Below are 22,211 nucleotides of genomic sequence, written 5' to 3' on the forward strand. Positions count from 1 at the left end.
ATTCAATATCTGCTGCTTTTATTCAATGTCACTTGGTTTAAGAAGTAGTCCTCGGTCTTAATCGACACAAACCTCAGTGAGTCCGGAATGTGTGTAGCAGGGCTTCTCGGTTGCCTCGTAGTTGGATGCCTCAGTATTGTGAGATACAACTTCGGCTAGCTTGGTGTCGAATGGGTTCAATGCCACCTGGATGGCAGGCTCAGAGTCAGGCACAAGAAAGTTCTCTGGGATGCTAGGCAGAGGTGGCTCACACTCTCTCAGGCTGACGGCACTCTTTCCGGGTCTCTTTACCGTTTCAGATTTGTCCTTGGTGGAGGTTGACTCCTTTGACTTGTGCAACTCTTTTGCCGAATTGTCAGAAATGTGGGCACACTGTGGTGTGGATGATGCCTGTTTCAAACCAAAGTGTGAAGATATGCTCTCCCGAACTCTGGACACCAGTGTCTGTGGTTCATCGGTGGCTGGTTGTCTTTTCTTCAGCCTGGCAGCGGCCATAGCATCAGATCTCCTTCTAGCCTCCTTGGAGATTCTCACAGCATCATAGAGAACCGCTATTACGATGAAGCCATAGAAAAAGATCCCCAAAATCAGGTTCACCTTCACAAGTGGCTCGGAGTAAGAAGGGTCGGTCAATATGTTGACTCTGGGTTTGATCTTCAGGGTGCTCTTCTGAGCTTTTGGAGCTGAAGCCTGAACATTTTCTTTGAAGACGTCATCGTCACCATGTAATGCTGTTTGCTTGTAAGCCAGTAGATAAGGAATAAGTTTCTCCACAATCTTCTGGGGGACTTTAGCTTTACCTGTGAAAGTATCATCTTTCACCCTCTCAAGTTGTTCCAGCATCTGGTCCACTTGCACCTTTTGGTCAGTTTGCAACATTGGGGATGTCCTGAACAGGGTGGTCCTTCACTGGCATCAAAGGCTGGTGCTCTGGAACAGATCAGGGGCTCCACAAGCTCCGAGGGGTACTTGGCAATTTTGAGGAATATCCTTTTGTCAACTTGGCCCACATTACCTGAGAAAGAATCGTCTTTCTTCAGCCCGTAAACTCTCAGTTGTTTCCAGCAATGTCTTAAAATTGGTCTCTTTTGTAGCGTCAGGGTTGTTCCGAACAGAAGGTGGTCCTTCACTGGCATCAAAGGTTCTGTGTCCGAAGACGAAGAAGCCACACAGTTGTAGCAGCAGGCGATAGGAGACAGGAAAATAGACAGCCAAACATAACATCTTCATGTTGCACAGCCCACCTTTCTTGGCGGCTGTGCCATTTTGATGAAAGAAATTGTCTTTCAAAAGTAGGGCAGTACAATTACAAGTCAAAACTACTAACTGGTCAGCTGTGCTTTGTAAAAGTGTTTGGGGGTTTACTGTTCACTGTCCAAGATACATAAGATATGGACCCAACATGATGTAATAGAAGAGTCGATTATGACATCAAGGAGTTCCAGAATGGTTGACAGTGGACAATCACAACTCTGTAACCTGCTCTTCATTTTATTCATTAATTCAGATAATTAATGAATCTGTAAGGTCCTCAGTCGAGCAGTGAATTTCCAAGCACAGAATTCAGCACAAAGACCAGGGAGGGGTTCCATGCCTCGCAAAGAAGGGCACCTATTGTAGATGGGTAAAAAATAGGAAAAGCAGACATTGAATATTCCTTTGAGCATGGTGAAAGGTTATTAATGACACTTTAGATGGGGTATCAATACACCGTCACTACAAAATACAGGCGTCATTCCTAACTTAGTTGCTGGAGAGCAGTGTGGGAAAAGTACTGAAACGTCATACTTGAGTAAAAGTAAAGATACCTTAATAGAAAATGACTCAAGTAAAACTGAAAGTCACCCAGTAAAATACTACATGAGCAAAAGTCTAAAAGTATTTGGTTTAAAATATACTTAAGTTTCAAAAGTAAAAGTATTAATAATTTCAAATTCCTTATATTATGCAAACCAGCCAGCACAATTTATATTTTATTGTTTTATTTACGGATAGCCAGGAGCACACTACAACACTCTGACATTAATTTACAAACAAAGCATTTGTGTTTAGTGAGTCCGCTAGATCAGAGGCTGTAGGGATGACCAGGGATGTTCTCTTGATAAGTGCGTGAATTGGACCATTTTCCTGACAAAATGTAAGTAGTACTTTTGGCTGTCAGGGAAAATGTATGGCGTAAAAAGTACATTATTTTCTTTAGGAATGTAGTGAAGTAAAAGTAAAAGTTTCAAAAATATCAATAGTAGTGACCATTGACCTCATGGTGAAATCCTTGAGCGTTTTCCTTCCTCTCTCCGGCAACTGAGTTAGGAAGGACACCAATGTCTTGGTACTGACTGGGTATATTGATACACCATCCAAGTGTAATTATCAACTTCACCATGCTCAAAGGATATTCAACGTATGTTTGTTTTGTTACCCACCTACCAATAGGTGCACTGCTTGCGAGGCTTGGGAAAACCTCCCTGGTGTTTGTGGTTGAATCTGTGTTTGAAATTCACTGCTCATCTGAGGGACCTTACAATTATCTGTATGGGCCGGGTACAGAGATGAGGTCGTAATTCAAAAATCCTGTTAAACACTTATCAGAGAGTCCATGCAATTTGTGACTTGTTAAGCACATTTTTACTCCTGAACATCATGCTTGCCATAACAAAGGGATTGAATACGTATTTACACAATACTTTCAATTCATTAATTTGTAAAAATCTCTATAAACATAATTCCACTTTCACATTATGGGGGATTGTTGTGTAGGCCAGTGAAACTCAATTTAATCCATACAACAAAATGTGGAAAAAGTCAAGTGGTGTGAATACTTTCTGAAGGCACTTTTAGATTGGCTCTTCAGGCAGTCATTGTGTTGCTAGCCTTGTACGTAGCATGTAGCTAGCTCTGTATGGCTGTGTATATTTGAGTATTACCAGTTAGGCTATTCTGCTTTTCTCTGGTAAACACACACCTATGCTCAAGCGTGAAATCATGTTTCACAATATACTAAAATAACTTTGCTATTATTTCAGTCATGTTGGAATTTAGAATGTTACACTGCACAATTTGCAATGAATGAGAATTATCTTTGGACGTAACTCCTTGCTAACGAACCACAAAGTTATACCAAAAGTCGGTTAAATGGTTTATATGCATTTCTATTAAGTCTCTTCCCTCTCCATTTTGGGGGGAAAGTCTCATGAAAAAAAGATGGACAACCATCCAAATAACAAAGTAAACTCCCAGTCCAATATCCAAGAAAATATTTAAATCTGATCAAATCAGTTAAAAGTGATGATCCTAGTGAAAATTATTTCTTTCTTTCACTTGACAGTTAGACGTGTGTAAAACGTAACATTGTTGTATCAGCCAGGCATGCCTTCAACTTTGGTCATCAAAAATAGAAACCCCCCTTCATTTGTGCCCTTCAAAAGAGGGAGGGGGGCAATTGATTCTATTATTGGGAAATATATAGAGTTCAACTTATGATACAACTCAAGCAATAATTTATAAAAAAGCCTTCTCTCAAAATATCAAATGGAATGGATACGTAAGAAAATGGTGCCGACAGATAGGGCTGCAATGCTTCTAGCTTACAAGCATTTCACTACACCCGCAATAACATCTGCTAAACACATATATGTGACAAATACAATTTGATTTGAGCTGTTTGGTTTTCCTGAAAACAGGTATGCACACACACAACATACTGTGACTTCAGTCCGTTTTCCTATGACCCTGTGATGCAGCCCACTGGACAGGCCAAGCAAGGTCTTTCTCTTCATTGTGGCAGGGGTGTGTACATGTACAGCCATTGGGTCTTACAGACAAGCCATAGACTGGCACTGCCCCTTCATGTCTTAGGAGGGGTGAGGATAGGGAGGGCACTTCAGATATTCCTCCTCCATCCTTTAGTCTGTTTTTACCCCCTCCATCCTCCTTCCCCCATCCCCCTATCTAGAAGGGAGGGCGTTTGAGTAATGTGGCCCCCACAGGGTCCCTCTGGGATGGTGTTGGGCGCCTCAGTTCGAGGCACTGCTGTGTATGCGCTAGGAGGTGGAGGGCGTGGAGCCCGATGCCAACGGCCCAGGACCGGTGGCCAGGGCCTTGCGGAAGGGGGGCATGAGGAAGGGTTCTTGGGCCAGCTGCAGCACGTCGATGCGCTCCTCCTTGTGGTGGGCGAGGTAAAGGCGGATGAAGGCCTGACGGAGAGAGAGATAAAGGCACCGAAGTGAGATGTTTATTTGTTTTTTAGGGGGGTAGATCAGCTTTAATATCGCATATAGATTGTGGCTTCCATCAATGTAATTGTCTGCATCATTTCCAATCCCCCAATAGACAGATAGATAGGTAGATACACACACACAGAACCAGATAAACATTTGGACACACTACTCATGTAATGTACAGATACCCACAAAAACTCCTTAAGTAGTACTTTAAAGTAGTTTTACTTAACTACTTTACAACCACTGCTGGAGAGGAAGTAAACTGCTCAGGAATTTCACCATGAGGCCAATGGTGACTTTAAAACAGTTACAGAGTTGAATGGCTGTGATGGAGGATGGATCAACAACATTGTAGTTACTCCACAATACTAACCTAATTGACAGAGTGAAAAGAAGGAAGACAGTACAGAATAAAAAATATTCCAGAACATGCATCCTGTTTGCAACAAGGCACTGAAGTAATACTGCAAAAAATGTGGCAAAGCAATTAACTTTTGTCCCTAATACAAGCGTTATATTTGGGGCAAATCCAATACAGCACATTACTGAGTACCACGCTCCATATTTTCAAGCATAGTGGTGGCTGCATCATGTTATGGGTATGCTTGTAATAGTTAAGGACTGGGGAGTTTTTCAGGATAAAAAAGAAAGGGAATGGAGCTAAGCACAGGCAAAATCCTAGAGAAAAACCTGGTTCCGTTAGACACTGGGAGATTAATTCACCTTTCAGCAGGACAATAACCTACAACACAAGGCCAAATCTATACTGGAGTTGCTTATGTAACAATTGCTAAACACTCTAAACACTATGTTTAAGCTTAAACTCTATTGGACAAGTTAGGTTCGCTACTGGAGCAGTAGGGAGAAATTAAAACCACATAACTGAATAATTTAGAAAAATAATGCCGGCGTGTATTTTGTAAATAAAAATACTTAGAAAAAAAATTAATCACCTTGAGGAAATATTGATATGTGAAATTTGTACAATGAGCTCAATATGAATGAAATACATCAACAGTACAATAGACTTAGATACTGGCCAAATATCCTGCCTATAGTTTACTAGGGTGCACCCAACTCTATCTTAATCTGAGGGTCTCTCAGATTTCAATGGTCAAAGTTCAATAGCAATACAATAAACATGAATCCACAGAAAAACACAACCCAATTCACAAATACTGACTTATAAACCACTATGACATGGGTCAAATAAAAATAAAGAATAAAATAAATATATGGCAAGACTTCACAATGGTTGTCTATCAATGATCAACAATCAATTTGACAGAGCTTGAAGATTTTTTTTTATAATAATGGGCAAATATCGTACAATCGAGGTGTACAAAACACTGAGAGGCTTACCCAGAAAGACCCACAGCTGTAATTGCTGCCAAAGGGGATTATAACATGTATTGACTTAGGGGTGTGAATACTTATGTAAATTAGATATTGTATATTTTATTTTCAATAAATGTGCAAAAATTTCAAAAAAACATGTTTTCACATTATCATTATGGGGTCTTATGTGTAGATGAGTGAGAAAAAATATATTTAATCCATTTTGAATTCAGGCTGTAACACAACAAAATGTGAATTGAGTCAAGTGGTATGAATACATTCTGAAGGCACTGTATCTGCACATATCTGACATAGCACAACATTTTCAGGGACACTTTGGGCTTGTGAGGGCTATATTCAGAACTACTGGCAAAAAACTATACAACAGTACAGAAGAATCATTTGTTAAACTATTTTTTTCTCCAAAAAATCTATTTTATCAATTAAATAATGGTTCTTATTCATGTACAACAACAAATCAAAATACCCAAAAATGACTTAAAACATACATTTTAAATGCAATATATTTTTATTACTATTCTAAAGTAATTATATTCATTTACAAACAGAAAAAATAAGTCTTCAAAGGTGGCAGTCTCCATGTGATCTCATTTGGTGATTCAATATCTGCTGCTTTTATTCAATGTCACTTGGTTTAAGAAGTAGTCCTCGGTCTTAATCGACACAAACCTCAGTGAGTCCGGAATGTGTGTAGCAGGGCTTCTCGGTTGCCTCGTAGTTGGATGCCTCAGTATTGTGAGATACAACTTCGGCTAACTTGGTGTCGAATGGGTTCAATGCCACCTGGATGGCAGGCTCAGAGTCAGGCACAAGAAAGTTCTCTGGGATGCTAGGCAGAGGTGGCTCACACTCTCTCAGGCTGACGGCACTCTTTCCGGGTCTCTTTACCGTTTCAGATTTGTCCTTGGTGGAGGTTGACTCCTTTGACTTGTGCAACTCTTTTGCCGAATTGTCAGAAATGTGGGCACACTGTGGTGTGGATGATGCCTGTTTCAAACCAAAGTGTGAAGATATGCTCTCCCGAACTCTGGACACCAGTGTCTGTGGTTCATCGGTGGCTGGTTGTCTTTTCTTCAGCCTGGCAGCGGCCATAGCATCAGATCTCCTTCTAGCCTCCTTGGAGATTCTCACAGCATCATAGAGAACCACTATTACGATGAAGCCATAGAAAAAGATCCCCAAAATCAGGTTCACCTTCACAAGTGGCTCGGAGTAAGAAGGGTCGGTCAATATGTTGACTCTGGGTTTGATCTTCAGGGTGCTCTTCTGAGCTTTTGGAGCTGAAGCCTGAACATTTTCTTTGAAGACGTCATCGTCACCATGTAATGCTGTTTGCTTGTAAGCCAGTAGATAAGGAATAAGTTTCTCCACAATCTTCTGGGGGACTTTAGCTTTACCTGTGAAAGTATCATCTTTCACCCTCTCAAGTTGTTCCAGCATCTGGTCCACTTGCACCATTTTGGTCAGTTTTGCAACATTGGGGATGTCCTGAACAGGGTGGTCCTTCACTGGCATCAAAGGCTTGTGCTCTGGAACAGAAATCAGGGGCTCCACAAGCTCCGAGGGGTACTTGGCAATTTTTGAGGAATATCCTTTTGTCAACTGGCCCACATTACCTGGAGAAGAATCGTCTTTCACCCGTAAACTCTCAAGTTGTTCCAGCAATGTCTTAAAATTGGTCTCTTTTGTAGCGTCAGGGTTGTTCCGAACAGAGTGGTCCTTCACTGGCATCAAAGTCTTCTGGTCCGAAGACGAAGAAGCCAACACATTTGTAGCAGCAGGCGATAGGAGACAGAAAATAACAGCCAAAAATAACATCTTCATGTTGCACAGCCCACCTTTCTGGGCGAGCTGTGCCATTTTGATGAAAGAAATTGTCTTTCAAAAGTAGGCAGTACAAATTACAAGTCAAACTACTAACTGGTCAGCTGTGCTTTGTAAAAGTGATTTGGGTTTACTGTTCACTGTCAAAGATACATAAGATATGGACCCAACATGATGTAATAGAAGAGTCGATTATGACATCAAGAGTTCCAGAATGTTGACAGTGGACAATCAACAACTCTGTAACCTGCTCTTCATTTTATTCATTAATTCAGATAATTAATGAATCTGTAAGGTCCCTCAGTCGAGCAGTGAATTTCAAGCACAAATTCAAGCACAAAGACCAGGGAGGGTTCCAATGCCTCGCAAAGAAGGGCACCTATTGTTAGATGGGTAAAAATAGGAAAAGCAGACATTGAATATTCCTTTGAGCATGGTGAAGTTATTAATGACACTTTAGATGGTGTATCAATACACCGTCACTACAAAATACAGGCGTCATTCCTAACTTAGTTGCTGGAGAGCAGTGTGGGAAAAGTACTGAAACGTCATACTTGAGTAAAAGTAAAGATACCTTAATAGAAAATGACTCAGTAAAACTGAAAGTCACCCAGTAAAATACTACATGAGCAAAAGTCTAAAAGTATTTGGTTTAAAATATACTTAAGTTTCAAAAGTAAAAGTATTAATAATTTCAAATTCCTTATATTATGCAAACCAGCCAGCACAATTTATATTTTATTGTTTATTTACGGATAGCCAGGAGCACACTACAACACTCGGACATTAATTTACAAACAAAGCATTTGTGTTTAGTGAGTCCGCTAGATCAGAGGCTGTAGGGATGACCAGGGATGTTCTCTTGATAAGTGCGTGAATTGGACCATTTTCCTGACAAAATGTAAGTAGTACTTTTGGCTGTCAGGGAAAATGTATGGCGTAAAAAGTACATTATTTTCTTTAGGAATGTAGTGAAGTAAAAGTAAAAGTTTCAAAAATATCAATAGTAGTGACCATTGACCTCATGGTGAAATCCTTGAGCGTTTTCCTTCCTCTCCGGCAACTGAGTTAGGAAGGACACCAATGTCTTGGTACTGACTGGGTATATTGATACACCATCCAAAGTGTAATTATCAACTTCACCATGCTCAAAGGGATATTCAACGTATGTTTGTTTTGTTACCCACCTACCAATAGGTGCACTGCTTTGCGAGGCTTGGGAAAACCTCCCTGGTGTTTGTGGTTGAATCTGTGTTTGAAATTCACTGCTCATCTGAGGGACCTTACAATTATCTGTATGGGCCGGGTACAGAGATGAGGTCGTAATTCAAAAATCCTGTTAAACACTTATCAGATGAGTCCATGCAATTTGTGACTTGTTAAGCACATTTTTACTCCTGAACATCATGCTTGCCATAACAAAGGGATTGAATACGTATTTACACAATACTTTCAATTCATTAATTTGTAAAAATCTCTATAAACATAATTCCACTTTCACATTATGGGGGATTGTGTGTAGGCCAGTGAAACTCAATTTAATCCATACAACAAAATGTGGAAAAAGTCAAGTGGTGTGAATACTTTCTGAAGGCACTTTTAGATTGGCTCTTCAGGCAGTCATTGTGTTGCTAGCCTTGTACGTAGCATGTAGCTAGCTCTGTATGGCTGTGTATATTTGAGTATTACCAGTTAGGCTATTCTGCTTTTCTCTGGTAAACAACACACCTATGCTCAAGCGTGAAATCATGTTTCACAATATACTAAAATAACTTTGCTATTATTTAAGTCATGTTGGAATTTAGAATGTTACACTGCACAATTTGCAATGAATGAGAATTATCTTTGACGTAACTCCTTGCTAACGAACCACAAAGTTATACCAAAAGTCGGTTAAATGGTTTATATGCATTTCTATTAAGTCTCTCCCTCTCCATTTTGGGGAAAGCCTCATGAAAAAAAGATGGACAACCATCCAAATAACAAAGTAAACTCCCAGTCCAATATCCAAGAAAATATTTAAATCTGATCAAATCAGTTAAAAGTGATGATCCTAGTGAAAATTATTTATTTCTTTCACTTGACAGTTAGACGTGTGTAAAACGTAACATTGTTGTATCAGCCAGGCATGCCTTCAACTTTGGTCATCAAAAATAGAAACTCCCCCTTCATTTGTGCCCTTCAAAAAGAGGGAGGGGGGCAATTGATTCTATTATTGGGAAATATATAGAGTTCAACTTATGATACAACTCAAGCAATAATTTATAAAAAAGCCTTTCTCTCAAAATATCAAATGGAATGGATACGTAAGAAAATGGTGCCGACAGATAGGGCTGCAATGCTTCTAGCTTACAAGCATTTCACTACACCTGCAATAACATCTGCTAAACACATATATGTGACAAATACAATTTGATTTGAGCTGTTTGGTTTTCCTGAAAACAGGTATGCACACACACAACATACTGTGACTTCAGTCCGTTTTCCTATGACCCTGTGATGCAGCCCACTGGACAGGCCAAGCAAGGTCTTTCTCTTCATTGTGGCAGGGGTGTGTACATGTACAGCCATTGGGTCTTACAGACAAGCCATAGACTGGCACTGCCCCTTCATGTCTTAGGAGGGGTGAGGATAGGGAGGGCACTTCAGATATTCCTCCTCCATCCTTTAGTCTGTTTTTACCCCCTCCATCCTCCTTCCCCCATCCCCCTATCTAGAAGGGAGGGCGTTTGAGTAATGTGGCCCCCACAGGGTCCCTCTGGGATGGTGTTGGGCGCCTCAGTTCGAGGCACTGCTGTGTATGCGCTGGAGGTGGAGGGCGTGGAGCCCGATGCCAACGGCCCAGGACCGGTGGCCAGGGCCTTGCGGAAGGGGGGCATGAGGAAGGGTTCTTGGGCCAGCTGCAGCACGTCGATGCGCTCCTCCTTGTGGTGGGCGAGGTAAAGGCGGATGAAGGCCTGACGGAGAGAGAGATAAAGGCACCGAAGTGAGATGTTTATTTGTTTTTTAGGGGGGTAGATCAGCTTTAATATCGCATATAGATTGTGGCTTCCATCAATGTAATTGTCTGCATCATTTCCAATCCCCCAATAGACAGATAGATAGGTAGATACACACACACAGAACCAGATAAACATTTGGACACACTACTCATGTAATGTACAGATACCCACAAAAACTCCTTAAGTAGTACTTTAAAGTAGTTTTACTTAACTACTTTACACCACTGCTGGAGAGGAAGTAAACTGCTCAGGAATTTCACCATGAGGCCAATGGTGACTTTAAAACAGTTACAGAGTTGAATGGCTGTGATGGAGGATGGGATCAACAACATTGTAGTTACTCCACAATACTAACCTAATTGACAGAGTGAAAAGAAGGAAGACAGTACAGAATAAAAAATATTCCAGAACATGCATCCTGTTTGCAACAAGGCACTGAAGTAATACTGCAAAAAATGTGGCAAAGCAATTAACTTTTTGTCCCTAATACAAGCGTTATATTTGGGGCAAATCCAATACAGCACATTACTGAGTACCACGCTCCATATTTTCAAGCATAGTGGTGGCTGCATCATGTTATGGGTATGCTTGTAATAGTTAAGGACTGGGGAGTTTTTCAGGATAAAAAAGAAAGGGAATGGAGCTAAGCACCAGGCAAAATCCTAGAGAAAAACCTGGTTCGTTAGACACTGGAGATTAATTCACCTTTCAGCAGGACAATAACCTACAACACAAGGCCAAATCTATACTGGAGTTGCTTATGTAACAATTGCTAAAACTCTAAACACTATGTTTAAGCTTAAACTCTATTGGACAAGTTAGGTTCGCTACTGGAGCAGTAGGGAGAAATTAAAAACCACATAACTGAATAATTTAGAAAAATAATGCCGGCGTGTATTTTGTAAATAAAAATACTTAGAAAAAATTAATCACCTTGAGGAATATTGATATGTGAAATTTGTTACAATGAGCTCAATATGAATGAAATACATCAACAGTACAATAGACTTAGATACTGGCCAAATATCCTGCCTATAGTTTACTAGGGTGCACCCAACTCTATCTTAATCTGAGGGTCTCTCAGATTTCAATGGTCAAAGTTCAATAGCAATACAATAAACATGAATCCACAGAAAAACACAACCCAATTCACAAATACTGACTTATAAACCACTATGACATGGGTCAAATAAAAATAAAGAATAAAATAAATATATGGCAAGACTTCACAATGGTTGTCTATCAATGATCAACAATCAATTTGACAGAGCTTGAAGATTTTTTTTTATAATAATGGGCAAATATCGTACAATCGAGGTGTACAAAACTCTGAGAGGCTTACCCAGAAAGACTCACAGCTGTAATTGCTGCCAAAGGGGATTATAACATGTATTGACTTAGGGGTGTGAATACTTATGTAAATTAGATATTGTATATTTTATTTTCAATAAATGTGCAAAAATTTCAAAAAAACATGTTTTCACATTATCATTATGGGGTCTTATGTGTAGATGAGTGAGAAAAAATATATTTAATCCATTTTGAATTCAGGCTGTAACACAACAAAATGGTGAATTGAGTCAAGTGGTATGAATACATTATGAAGGCACTGTATCTGCACATATCTGACATAGCACAACATTTTCAGGGACACTTTGGGCTTGTGAGGGCTATATTCAGAACTACTGGCAAAAAACTATACAACAGTACAGAAGAATCATTTGTTAAACTATTTTTTCTCCAAAAATCTATTTTATCAATTAATAATGGTTCTTATTCATGTACAACAACAAATCAAAATACCAAAAATGACTTAAAACATACATTTTAAAATGCAATATATTTTTATTACTATTCTAAAGTAATTATATTCATTTACAAACAGAAAAAATAAGTCTTCAAAGGTGGCAGTCTCCATGTGATCTCATTTGGTGATTCAATATCTGCTGCTTTTATTCAATGTCACTTGGTTAAGAAGTAGTCCTCGGTCTTAATCGACACAAACCTCAGTGAGTCCGGAATGTGTGTAGCAGGGCTTCTCGGTTGCCTCGTAGTTGGATGCCTCAGTATTGTGAGATACAACTTCGGCTAACTTGGTGTCGAATGGGTTCAATGCCACCTGGATGGCAGGCTCAGAGTCAGGCACAAGAAAGTTCTCTGGGATGCTAGGCAGAGGTGGCTCACACTCTCTCAGGCTGACGGCACTCTTTCCGGGTCTCTTTACCGTTTCAGATTTGTCCTTGGTGGAGGTTGACTCCTTTGACTTGTGCAACTCTTTTGCCGAATTGTCAGAAATGTGGGCACACTGTGGTGTGGATGATGCCTGTTTCAAACCAAAGTGTGAAGATATGCTCTCCCGAACTCTGGACACCAGTGTCTGTGGTTCATCGGTGGCTGGTTGTCTTTTCTTCAGCCTGGCAGCGGCCATAGCATCAGATCTCCTTCTAGCCTCCTTGGAGATTCTCACAGCATCATAGAGAACCACTATTACGATGAAGCCATAGAAAAAGATCCCCAAAATCAGGTTCACCTTCACAAGTGGCTCGGAGTAAGAAGGGTCGGTCAATATGTTGACTCTGGGTTTGATCTTCAGGGTGCTCTTCTGAGCTTTTGGAGCTGAAGCCTGAACATTTTCTTTGAAGACGTCATCGTCACCATGTAATGCTGTTTGCTTGTAAGCCAGTAGATAAGGAATAAGTTTCTCCACAATCTTCTGGGGGACTTTAGCTTTACCTGTGAAAGTATCATCTTTCACCCTCTCAAGTTGTTCCAGCATCTGGTCCACTTGCACCATTTTGGTCAGTTTTGCAACATTGGGGATGTCCTGAACAGGGTGGTCCTTCACTGGCATCAAAGGCTTGTGCTCTGGAACAGAAATCAGGGGCTCCACAAGCTCCGAGGGGTACTTGGCAATTTTTGAGGAATATCCTTTTGTCAACTGGCCCACATTACCTGGAGAAGAATCGTCTTTCACCCGTAAACTCTCAAGTTGTTCCAGCAATGTCTTAAAATTGGTCTCTTTGTAGCGTCAGGGTTGTTCCGAACAGAGTGGTCCTTCACTGGCATCAAAGTCTTCTGGTCCGAAGACGAAGAAGCCAACACATTTGTAGCAGCAGGCGATAGGAGACAGAAAATAACAGCCAAAAATAACATCTTCATGTTGCACAGCCCACCTTTCTGGGCGAGCTGTGCCATTTTGATGAAAGAAATTGTCTTTCAAAGTAGGCAGTACAAATTACAAGTCAAACTACTAACTGGTCAGCTGTGCTTTGTAAAAGTGATTTGGGTTTACTGTTCACTGTCAAAGATACATAAGATATGGACCCAACATGATGTAATAGAAGAGTCGATTATGACATCAAGAGTTCCAGAATGTTGACAGTGGACAATCAACAACTCTGTAACCTGCTCTTCATTTTATTCATTAATTCAGATAATTAATGAATCTGTAAGGTCCCTCAGTCGAGCAGTGAATTTCAAGCACAAATTCAAGCACAAAGACCAGGGAGGGTTCCAATGCCTCGCAAAGAAGGGCACCTATTGTTAGATGGGTAAAAATAGGAAAAGCAGACATTGAATATTCCTTTGAGCATGGTGAAGTTATTAATGACACTTTAGATGGTGTATCAATACACCGTCACTACAAAATACAGGCGTCATTCCTAACTTAGTTGCTGGAGAGCAGTGTGGGAAAAGTACTGAAACGTCATACTTGAGTAAAAGTAAAGATACCTTAATAGAAAATGACTCAAGTAAAACTGAAAGTCACCCAGTAAAATACTACATGAGCAAAAGTCTAAAAGTATTTGGTTTAAAATATACTTAAGTTTCAAAAGTAAAAGTATTAATAATTTCAAATTCCTTATATTATGCAAACCAGCCAGCACAATTTATATTTTATTGTTTTATTTACGGATAGCCAGGAGCACACTACAACACTCTGACATTAATTTACAAACAAAGCATTTGTGTTTAGTGAGTCCGCTAGATCAGAGGCTGTAGGGATGACCAGGGATGTTCTCTTGATAAGTGCGTGAATTGGACCATTTTCCTGACAAATGTAAGTAGTACTTTGGCTGTCAGGGAAAATGTATGGCGTAAAAAGTACATTATTTTCTTTAGGAATGTAGTGAAGTAAAAGTAAAAGTTTCAAAAATATCAATAGTAGTGACCATTGACCTCATGGTGAAATCCTTGAGCGTTTTCCTTCCTCTCCGGCAACTGAGTTAGGAAGGACACCAATGTCTTGGTACTGACTGGGTATATTGATACACCATCCAAAGTGTAATTATCAACTTCACCATGCTCAAAGGGATATTCAACGTATGTTTGTTTTGTTACCCACCTACCAATAGGTGCACTGCTTTGCGAGGCTTGGGAAAACCTCCCTGGTGTTTGTGGTTGAATCTGTGTTTGAAATTCACTGCTCATCTGAGGGACCTTACAATTATCTGTATGGGCCGGGTACAGAGATGAGGTCGTAATTCAAAAATCCTGTTAAACACTTATCAGATGAGTCCATGCAATTTGTGACTTGTTAAGCACATTTTTACTCCTGAACATCATGCTTGAGATACGTCACGCTGGCATAGATGTCCTCTTTTGGGAAGGTCACCACAGGCATGGTTCCAATGGCCAGTACGCAGTTGGTTTCGCAGATAATCACGACAGGGCTGAAGAGTAGTCTCTCCTGAAGAAAGGTGTTGGGGTCTTCTGCAGACTGACACAAACACAAAGAGAAAAACAAATATGACAACAAAGACAATTCACACTTTTTGTATGTTATGGTTAAGTAATGAAAATTCTAATACATGCACACATTTCTTACCTCAAGGATGTGAAGCATAGCCTCACTTGCATGTCCTAACTTCTTCAGTGGAGCCACAGGTGATGGGAATATATCTGGTAAAGCCTTCATCATAGCGATTGAGTGCTTCACTGTTAAAAACAAAAATAGTTTCATTTGATTTACTGCAGCCAGATATTTAAACAATAATGACTCCGTTCATGGGATTCTCCATTGTCAACAGAGCCAGTAATTACCTTTGTCCAGCAGCGGTGGCTTCATTACCTTTTTGAACACTACATAAAACTGTGCCTTGTTGTAAAAGGTCCCCCAGCAGGTCTTCAGTTCAGGTATAAAGCAGTTCCCTCGATCGAGGATCCGCCGGAGTTCATCCATAACATGACAGACAACCAGACCGAATTCTCGCGAGCTCACTGTTTTACATTTGCCCGAAGTAGTTTACCCCCGTCCCTGCTATGGCTTCTCACGCTGCTCAGTTCCCACACCGCATCTCATTTGAGATTTGGTCTGGTGTTAACCAGGATAAAGAAGCATAGGCCTACTTAAAATTAATACATTTGCTTACATGATCCAGTTCTCTGAAGCAGGGATACCCTTGAAGTATCTTGGTAGGCCTGTCCTGCTCCTTAGTAGCATCAGAGTCGATGAAGGCCCGTCTTGCTTGGAATTCAAGGTCCAGGAGCTGGGAAACATCCTTCTGGTTGGGTCTGGCCTTGGTTTTGTACATCTCCTGTAGAGTTTTATAATGTCTCGCCTGGTTCTGTAGGCCTCTCAGTAGTTTCTGATGCCAGAAAACATAACAAACCCGACCAATTAACATTTAAAAATGTAGACTGAAATTAAGACCAGTGATTCCGCTGGTACTACCACCCCAAACCTCTCATTCCACAGGAAACACTGAAGACTAAATAGTCACTTTGTTTCTAGTCCCTCATTTACAGTAGTAGTAGAAGTTGCATTTATAAGGAAACACTATCCACTATTTCAATTTGTGTACTTACCACCCAACTGTTCAACCTCTGGGGTGCTGCATCTAGATAGTGGGGATCTCTCCAGGTCCCAGAGGAGGTGCCTGGTCTACACAGGTCTGATTCTTCACCCTGTATAAGACATACATTTATTCTATAGTAATTATAAAGGCAAAGAACACCACACTGTAACAACAACCTAACAGCAAACACCAAAACAAGTAGATCTGTAGATACATGTATTGTAATGATGGCCAGGAAATGCTACTTTGATAACAGGAAACACTGTCTGCATGGTTAGATTAAATGTCTCCCAAATGTCAAAATCTAACATGACCTCATTTTCACCATGAGTAAATCTCCAAATGGTTCTCCTTCTGAAGAAGTGCTCTGGACCGGGAAAGAGATAATGTAAATCCTCCTTAGAGGCTGGGCAGCATGTCTGTGCTTATATTAGCAGCTGAAAAAGACATGTAACCACATGGTAAATAGTTAAGTAATTAGCAACTAAATCATAGTTTATAGACGCAAAGTGTCAGGTTGATATAGGTTATGAGACATTAGCATACTGTCTTCCCTTTCCAGTTAATGCAGGAATGATTTACCAAGCTAGCTAATGTTAGCTAACAAAATTAGACTACTAGTATATCATTAACGTTTAAGTCAATTACTTTAAACCAAAAGATAGTGCAAGCTAATGAAACTAACGTTAATGCTAAATTGTCTCCCATATTGAAAACCTTTGTTAATCTTTGCTTGCCTAGCTAAGATTGTAGACAATGACTGACACCACCGATAATTTAGCTTCGCCGTCTTTGGCGCTATTTCTATTGATTTTCTATTGTCAATAGAAAGGGCGCCAAAGACGGCGAAGCTAAATAATCGACGGTGTCAGTCATTAGGGCACATTTACACCTCATTAACACTATTTCTGGCAATAAAGCACTCAATCTAACCAAAGTTCAAGTTTTTTCAACGAATGGCCGTTCGTGCAGTTAACTGCAAAAAGGCAACGTTACCTTGTTAAAATTAGCATGCTAACTTGGTTTGCCAACTTTCCAATTCAAATGAACGTTAGCTAACGTTAGCTTGCTAAGGAGAAAGGTAGACGGTGTAAACAAATGAACATTACCTTTTAATACTGCGGTTGATATATGGTCCATGCCTGGATATGTGTCATCCATTCCATCTTCATTCATGGTGTTGTTAGATGACTCAAAGATTTGGACCGTATTTTACTTTTTAGTTTTTTAGGCCTCCCTTATTTAGCTAGATAATGTGATGAACGTACGTCAGTTAAGCAATATCACACGAGAGGGAGTGCTGAATATCAGCACGGCTGTGATTCGGTCGTAGGTACGAGGCCGCAGGCCAAAGATATTAATATTGAGTATAACAGCACGACCTCGAGTGTGATATTGCTTTTATAAAACAGTTCTACAAGCGCAATTTCATAGTTAACAGTAATAAGCGACAACAGATTATGATTTGTTTATTTATTTCATCATTTATTTGGCTCCGGCAACACATAGTTCCCCAACTGGTCTGGGACTGGACTGTTGCCAAGCAACACATATACATTTTCCTCCACACTAGCTTGCTACTGCTACTTTGTGTAGGTCTACACGTTACCGTCCTCTCTTGACGACCATTCATAATTTAACTCAAATGTTATTTGTGGAAATATGTTCATATTTGCGGTGCGAAGTTTGTTACAATTTAAGATAGAGAACGATTGTTAATGTAATTAACGGTTATTAGAACACCTGTAAAGCGGAGTGATACATGTATAGTTAAAAGTCCCAGTGGTGTTGTTCTCTACTCCAATAAATTACTTGGTTTTATTATAAATACTGAACATCATTTTCACTTCTTTCCGCCCTTTTCATCGAAAGCAGTGGGAACGTTTTACTTGCGTTTAGTAACGTTCAAGATGCTTTGACGGTGCGTTATCTGCTGCGTTTTTATTACTTTTTAATTGAAACTGTTATTGAGCCATATCAATAGATTTCACAGTCGCAGCCCTGATTTCTGGTTGCTCTGTGGTATTGACGGATGCACTGAGGAATATAGTGTACAATTCCTTCCATCATGTAAAGAGAAACCACCTTCAACACCTACTTGATTGCACCCGACCAGATGAACAGCCATCGGAGGAAAGCCAAGCACCACCGGAACAAGTAAGTAGCTAGCTAGCATTTGTTTTGTTCTCTGGATTTAATCATTTTAGCCATAATGACTCTTATGGCTAAAGCTGGGTTTAATGTGAAAATAATCGATGATAAATAGGAACAAAACACTTAAATAGCACTATTGGTGACACTAAATACAATTTCAAATAATCATCTGTTTCTTTGATGTGTGGTTCACAGGACAACATTCAACCCGATAGTCTTCTAGCTAACTCCAGCATCACTGATCAGCAACTCCATCCATCTGACTCAGATGATGGGCAAAGGGTCATTGACCAACATGGAGCTGTTACAGTGCAACAAGTAAGTTACTCGGTTGGTGGCAATCTACTGAAATTTACCATATTTTTTTAAGTACTTAGATTTACTAATAGCATTCATAGTCAGTCTTCACAACCACTTCTCCTGTCACAAACATTATACTTGTCATGAACTTGTAATGTCCAGCCTCAGGATACTACATTCAATGTCAACATTTCTTTTAGAATCTGATAACACATGCCACTGCTTTTGTGATAAATACCAGAGCCAAGCATCATCTCTCACAGGTAAGATGCTTTTTCTGAACAGAGCATTTGGTTTGTTACATTATGCAGAGCATTTTGTAGTGGTTCAGTGATGGTTGAGTTCATTCTCAGTGCTAGGTTGTCCACCTTACTATTGTTGATCCCTTATGTCCTTATGTTAATGAATATGCCATAAGAAAATGTGAATATCATAGGTATACATGATGGTGTGTTCCAACCTCCATGATTGATGACATCCCCACCTCTCTCACTGTCTCATTTTCAGAAAGGTGTGAATGATATTGTTGCTGGGGTACAGCAGTATCAATCATCACTATTGGACAACCTCAGGAAGCAGATGGAGGCAGTGCTAAAGAAGCATTCAGGAAGCACATCAGGTCAACTTGAAAAAGATGCAATGGATATATTTGACAATTTCATTGACCCTTTTGCTGGCGTTGCAACATTTAGACAGGACAGTGTTATTAAGAAGCTGTTTGGATGCAGAGGAAATTCCAATTGCTGGAACCATATGCAGGATGAAATGTGGAGGATCAAAAGACATTTTCATCAAAGACAAATTATTTTATTATGTACCATTAGTCAAAAGTCTAGAGCAGTTCTTATCACACCCAACGATTTTGTCTATGGTTGAAAAGGGACCCCAGATGTGCAGGGCAAGTTTTTTTCATGACATTGTTGATGGTGCTCTTCTAAAATCACATCCCTTATTTTCAGAGAAACCAAATGCATTGCAGATTGTTCTGTACACGGATGAAATAGAGATCTGTAATCCACTAGGATCCTTTGCATCAAAAAACAAGTTGTTAATGGTGTACTACACCCTAGGAAATATAAATCCAAAATACAGTTCTAAACTGGCTGCTATCAGGCTACTTGCCATGGCTAGATCAGCAGACCTCCGTCAATCTGGTGTAGATGTAATATTGAATAGAATCATGGAAGACATGGATGCATTCATTGTACAGTGGGCTTAAAATGCTAACTATTAACGGCGAGAAAACAATATATGGTGCCATGGTCTCTCTCTCTGGAGACACCCTGGCACAACATGAACTAGCAGGGTTCAGAGGGTGTGGGCTTTGCCTACAGTAAGTGCAGACACTGAGTGTTCTTTTGAGGACATGCAGTCACACTTCAATGAGGATGCATATACTGAAAGGACATTGGAGAAGCATGTCAGACAGTGTGATGAAATAGAAAAGGCACAGACTGACTTGCTTCGCAACAGCCTGAGAACAACATATGGGATCAATAGAAGGAGCAAGTTAGTTGAATTCTCAGCCTTTGATATCATACAACAAACTCCGCAAGACATTATGCATGTAATTCTGGAGGGCATAGCCCCAATGTATTTTGAATCATCTTGTTGTGTCAGGACAGATTGATCTGGACTCAGTGAATTCTGCTATTCTTGGTTTCCCTTATTCCCCTCTAGATGTTAGCGATCGGCCATCCCCAATTTCTGTTAGTACATTAACGTCAAGTGATGGAAAACTAAAACAGTCATCTGGGCAAATGCTTGTCCTGCTAAGGATATTGCCATTTGTTTTGGAGAGTTTGGAAGTCAATGCATATATACGACTGACAATTGAGCTAATAGAGATTGTACAGATAGTATTTGCACCTGTTCTTTCCATTGTGACTGTGTCTAGGTTGAAGTTACTCATTGTAAATCATTTGAAGCATTGGAAGGAGCTTTTTCCAGACCGCAATGTTACACCTAAACAGCTTTATATGATACATTTGCCATCACAGATAAAGTCATTGGGTCCAATGGTTAGACATATGTGTATGCAGTTCGAGTCTAAACATTGTTCCTTTAAACAAATGGGCTTCCAAGCTCAATTTAAAAAATATTTGCAAGTCTTTGATCAATCAGAACCAAATATATGAAAGCTGCCAAAATGTTGACAGTTCAATGCACCCAGTTTTTTCAAATGAAAGGGAGATGGGACCTGTATCAGAGGTTAAAGATCTACAATAGTTACGTGGGAAATTGAGGGACTTCCTAGGTTTCAATGAAGTAAACCATGCTGTATCACTCAAATGGCTTGTAATCAATTCAAATAAAATACATAACTCAGAAGTCCATGATCTTTGCCAAAGTACTGAATGGTAATATGCAGAATTTGGACTAGTGAAAAACATATTTCTTGTTGATTCTAGGCTATATTGTTTGGAATATCAACCATTTCAAACTATACACTTTGATAGAAACATCATGGCTTATCAAGTTGAGGTCCCACACTTTGCACAGGCTACTGAGTTAGTGGATGCTGAAAAGCTGGTTGATTTTACCTCAATATTACACAATTAGCAACAAGAGCCAAACTTATGTACAAGTTAAATACCATCTTGGGGAAGTAATAGAATTGTACAACAGTTCAAATGACTCGGTGTGTTCCCCAGACATGAAAAGTGTACTGTCTTTGTTCTGTACTGTATTTTGTCTACATGATTGCTGTGCTGTGTGTAAGATTAACAATAAAACAGTGAATTCCATTTGGTCATTATCTGTTCTTAATATGTGAAGAGATGAAAAGGATAAGATGCTTGAAATAAGAAATTCAGACTTTGACAAATCAGTTTTGTACTTGTCAGTGTTGATCAAACAGCTTTATAGTTCTAGTTTCGAGCATTAAGTTACTCAGAACCAGTAACACAATCTCAGTAACAAATTATATTATCTTAAGATAATTAAGGACAAAAAAGCTTGAAACAAGTGAAATGTTCCAACATAAAAACTGGCTGACAAGAAATATATTGTCAGGCAAAAAACAAGCATATAGCCTTGATTTAAGATATTTAATTTCACTTAGATTTACATTTTTGCAGTGTATAAGGAGACAAACAACAAACAATTTTTAATGAGCTGTGAAAAAAAAGAGTGAACTATTTTCCAATGCTCATTAGACTGGCCCAAGCCAACCCCAGTGAATAGGCCATGTTGTATATGGTACATTCCACTCTCTTCTTGCGTGTGTAGGAGCTACCACTGTATTGTTCAGGGGGCCTGCACTTCTTCTGGGACAACAAGTTTGACCATGCCATGGTGGCCTTCCTGGACTGTGTGCAGCAGTTCAAGGAGGAGGTGGAGAAGGGAGACACGGGATTCTGCCTGTCCTACAGGTCAGTCAACTAGTCCAGCAGACATCATCGAATTATAATTGTAATCATCTATGGATTATGCCGAGAGACCAAGGATTAAGCTGTCAAAAGCTGACCAACTTCAGTTAACTGTGTAAATTTGGTATCATTTACATTTTAGTCATTTAGCAGACGCTCTTATCCAGAGCGACTTACAGTAGT

General features: G+C 39.8%; 1 protein-coding gene across 1 annotated transcript; it reads left to right on the forward strand.

Annotated features, from left to right (window-relative positions):
- Positions 1–17,865: 17,865 nt before the first annotated feature.
- LOC115163356 (uncharacterized) lies at positions 17,866–20,984 on the forward strand. Its single transcript, XM_029715162.1, has 5 exons — positions 17,866–17,887; positions 18,188–18,360; positions 18,553–18,675; positions 18,858–18,920; positions 19,165–20,984. Exons 1-5 carry the CDS (start codon positions 17,866–17,868, stop codon positions 19,531–19,533), a joined length of 750 nt encoding a protein of 249 aa, XP_029571022.1. The 3' UTR covers positions 19,534–20,984.
- Positions 20,985–22,211: the final 1,227 nt, after the last annotated feature.

This window comes from Salmo trutta, chromosome 2 (assembly GCF_901001165.1).
Source record: "Salmo trutta chromosome 2, fSalTru1.1, whole genome shotgun sequence".
Classification (NCBI taxonomy): domain Eukaryota; kingdom Metazoa; phylum Chordata; class Actinopteri; order Salmoniformes; family Salmonidae; genus Salmo; species Salmo trutta.